This window comes from Trachurus trachurus, assembly GCF_905171665.1.
Source record: "Trachurus trachurus genome assembly, chromosome: 12".
NCBI classification, from domain to species: Eukaryota; Metazoa; Chordata; class Actinopteri; order Carangiformes; family Carangidae; genus Trachurus; species Trachurus trachurus.
The window spans coordinates 26,083,486-26,086,375 of NC_139908.1; the positions used below are offsets into that span (position 1 = coordinate 26,083,486).

At 44.9% G+C, this 2,890-nt stretch overlaps 1 protein-coding gene across 2 annotated transcripts in view; it reads right to left on the bottom strand.

Annotated features, from left to right (window-relative positions):
* Positions 1-805: 805 nt before the first annotated feature.
* lrsam1 (leucine rich repeat and sterile alpha motif containing 1) overlaps positions 806-2,890 on the bottom strand; it is a 25,079-nt gene continuing 22,994 nt past the window's right edge. The window contains exons 24-25 of one of the 2 annotated variants that reach the window (XM_083983762.1): positions 2,600-2,808; positions 806-1,465 (exon numbers count right to left, since the gene is read on the bottom strand). In XM_083983762.1, coding sequence (XP_083839888.1) covers positions 1,343-1,465; positions 2,600-2,808 — 332 coding nt within the window. In that variant the 3' untranslated portion in view covers positions 806-1,342. Of the gene's footprint in view, positions 1,466-2,599; positions 2,812-2,890 lie in introns of both variants that reach the window. The other variant, XM_083983761.1, reaches the window with a different exon arrangement.

A 2,890-nucleotide genomic window follows, 5' to 3' on the forward strand; every position in this document is an offset into this window, starting at 1 on the left:
GATATATGAATTGTTGAAATAGCACAAAGTATGAAGGACTAGAAGAAGACCGTAAAGCATTCACACTAATAATTCAGTCATACAAAGATTAGACTACTGGGATTTTTTGTGGGCCCCACTGGGCGCTGGGCCCCTAGAATTATCATCACCTTTCTCCCCTATACAACGGCCCTGCACAGCATGAGGAAAACAGTCATTACTCTTACAACACCAAAGAAGTCGCATTCCCCGTCTCATTTCACTGTCAATGGTAACATCCAGTTTAAAGGGATAGTAGCATTTTTTTTAAAGTGGGGTTGTATGATCTACAAATAGCTCCTAAGTACTTTAATTGCAGTAGAAGACTCTCTGCACTCCTCCCGTTAGCAACGCCAGCCCATAGCCCTGCCCAGAGATTTACAACATACAGTGTTGTGAACAGACCCAAAGAAACGGCCTATTTTCACGGCCTAAAAGAGGTTTTACCTAAAAAAAAATACACAGTTCCATTGTTCGCTATAATATAATTTTTTCCAGCCCTTCAAAGTGCAGGAAAAACACAGTTTTTATTTGGACCTAACACAACACCTCCATGTGCCAGATGTCTGAGTTGTTTGCGTTGAACTACTAAAGACAAATTGCCACTGCAAACATCTCAGATTTCTTCTTTGAACCTCGTGCACCCTCGACATCTTTGTCTTTTGATATTGAGAGTGGGAGGAACAATGAACTGCTCAGCAACTCAGTCCCCTTGAGAAATCTGACAGCAAGAAAAGACAAACTTGTGAGGATCAGAGTGATTGTTGTCTTCATATACTTTAATCATTCACACTATTTAACAGTAGATAAATGTTTCCAGCCGGTACCAAGAGGCTGGTTGAGAAAGTGACAGTGAGTGAGGACAAGACGAGCTGCTAACATTACATCAATGATGATGACAAACACCAACAACGATCGTTGCACTCTGTTAGTCGAATGTATGAATGTTAGACAAGTGTTACTTTGGTTTGCAACAGAGACAAATTAGAAAGGCACATCAGTATAGAGAGCAGGTCCTGAGCCAGTGACTGGTGTTATGTTGGCTCCTCATACATATAATACAAATAAAAATCATACAAACTATAAAAAGATCAACAAAACAACAGGCCTGGGTGTGGCGAGTGAAAAATCAGAAACACAACAGCTTTAAAATAATTCTATATTCAACTTATGTACATGAGAAAGTGTTAATACAGGGGCGTCGCTCGGCTCTCGACAATTTGACTGAAAAGATTTTGCGTACATTAGCTCCAGCTTCACGGTCATGCATACATAGAGTGGCAGTCGGTGCGGGGGGTGGGATGGGGGGGGACCCGGGCGCTTCTCAGCTGTGGAAGATGCGGATCCTCTGGGAGATGCTGCTACGACACAGAGGACAGTTCTGCAGAGCGTCGTTGCACACCTGACAGCAGCACACGTGACCACAGGGCAGGAAGATGACCTGAGACTGGAGAGAGAGAGACAGGAATCTGCTGAGTCATGTTTATAAATCAAGGTTTTACTCCATCAGACTGAGGCCTGAACCAAACCAGAGGCTCAGTTAACATACACCTGCAGCTGTTCATGTCTCTGTGGACACATTCACATGTTATACATTTGACCGATTGACTGAACTTGTCTTATTTCTTCACTTTTTCACTTTCACTCAAGAAGCAGACATTACATATCCGCTACTTCAGAAGTATGTTGGAACTTCCTGTCAGAACTTTCAGAATAAAAGCTTAAAATAGGTTCAGATAGAATTTAGCCGAAATAAATGAATGGATGGATGAACATTTTGGTGAATTGGCCCATTGCCATAATCCCTATAGTGTTAGGAGTAGGTTCATTACCTTTAATTGTCGGTGCAAGCTATTTTTAGAATGGCGGAGCAGAGCCGCGAGCTGCTCAGAGCTACGCTACGGAGGCTAATGGAATTTTTTGGTTTCCCTCATCAAACTCATCAAATACACAATCCAACAACTCCAAAACGCTCTGGTGGACAAGTTGTGACCTGCACATTCACCACGCTATGAGATAATAATGGAACGTTACGAGACAGAGTTGTTTTTGAGGCAAATGCAGAGACTGCTTGCTGAAAAATTGCTCCAGATGGGAACACGCATCAGCGGTTTTGCATGAATTTACCTCTAAAACAACTCTGTCTGGTAACGTTCTGTTATTATCTCATAGTGTGGTGAATGTGCAGGTCACAAATTGTCCACCAGAGCGTTTTGGAGTTGTTGGATTGTGTATTTGATGAGTTTGATGAGGGAAACCAAGAAATTCCATTAGCCTACGTAGCATAGCTGTGAACAGCTCGCGGCTCTGCTCCGCCGTTCTAAAAACAGCTTGCACAGATGAACTCCTAAGACTATAGGGATTATGACAATTTGCCAAAATGTTGAACTGTCCCTTTAATGGGAACCATTAAAAGTAACAGTGAAAACTCAATGGCAGGTTTGTGACTGACAAAATCTCTGACCAGGTTAGAGGGCTGGGACAGGAACAGACAGGGTTCAGGGTTCAGGTCTGTCCTCCACCTCTCCTGCTCTGAGGTCCAGACACCACAGCCTGGTGCTACTATGAGGGTTTTACTTACCCTGGTTTCCATGCAGACCACACACTCGGAGCTCCCTGGTCCCTCCACGGGGCTGGGTGCTGAGGGGGTGACGGGGGTCCCCGGGGTGAGGGGTGGGCTGGGCATCTGGAAGGTCGATGTACTGGGAGGAGAGGAGGGGGAGGGGGAGGGAGAGGGAGCACTGGGGGCAACCACAGCTGCCTCCTTCTCCTGCACGGCCTCACAGGCTCCTGCTGAACCACACCATGGGCAGACAGTTAATGATACACGGGGATGTCATCACCTGCACACTCACACACTGATTATAGCTGA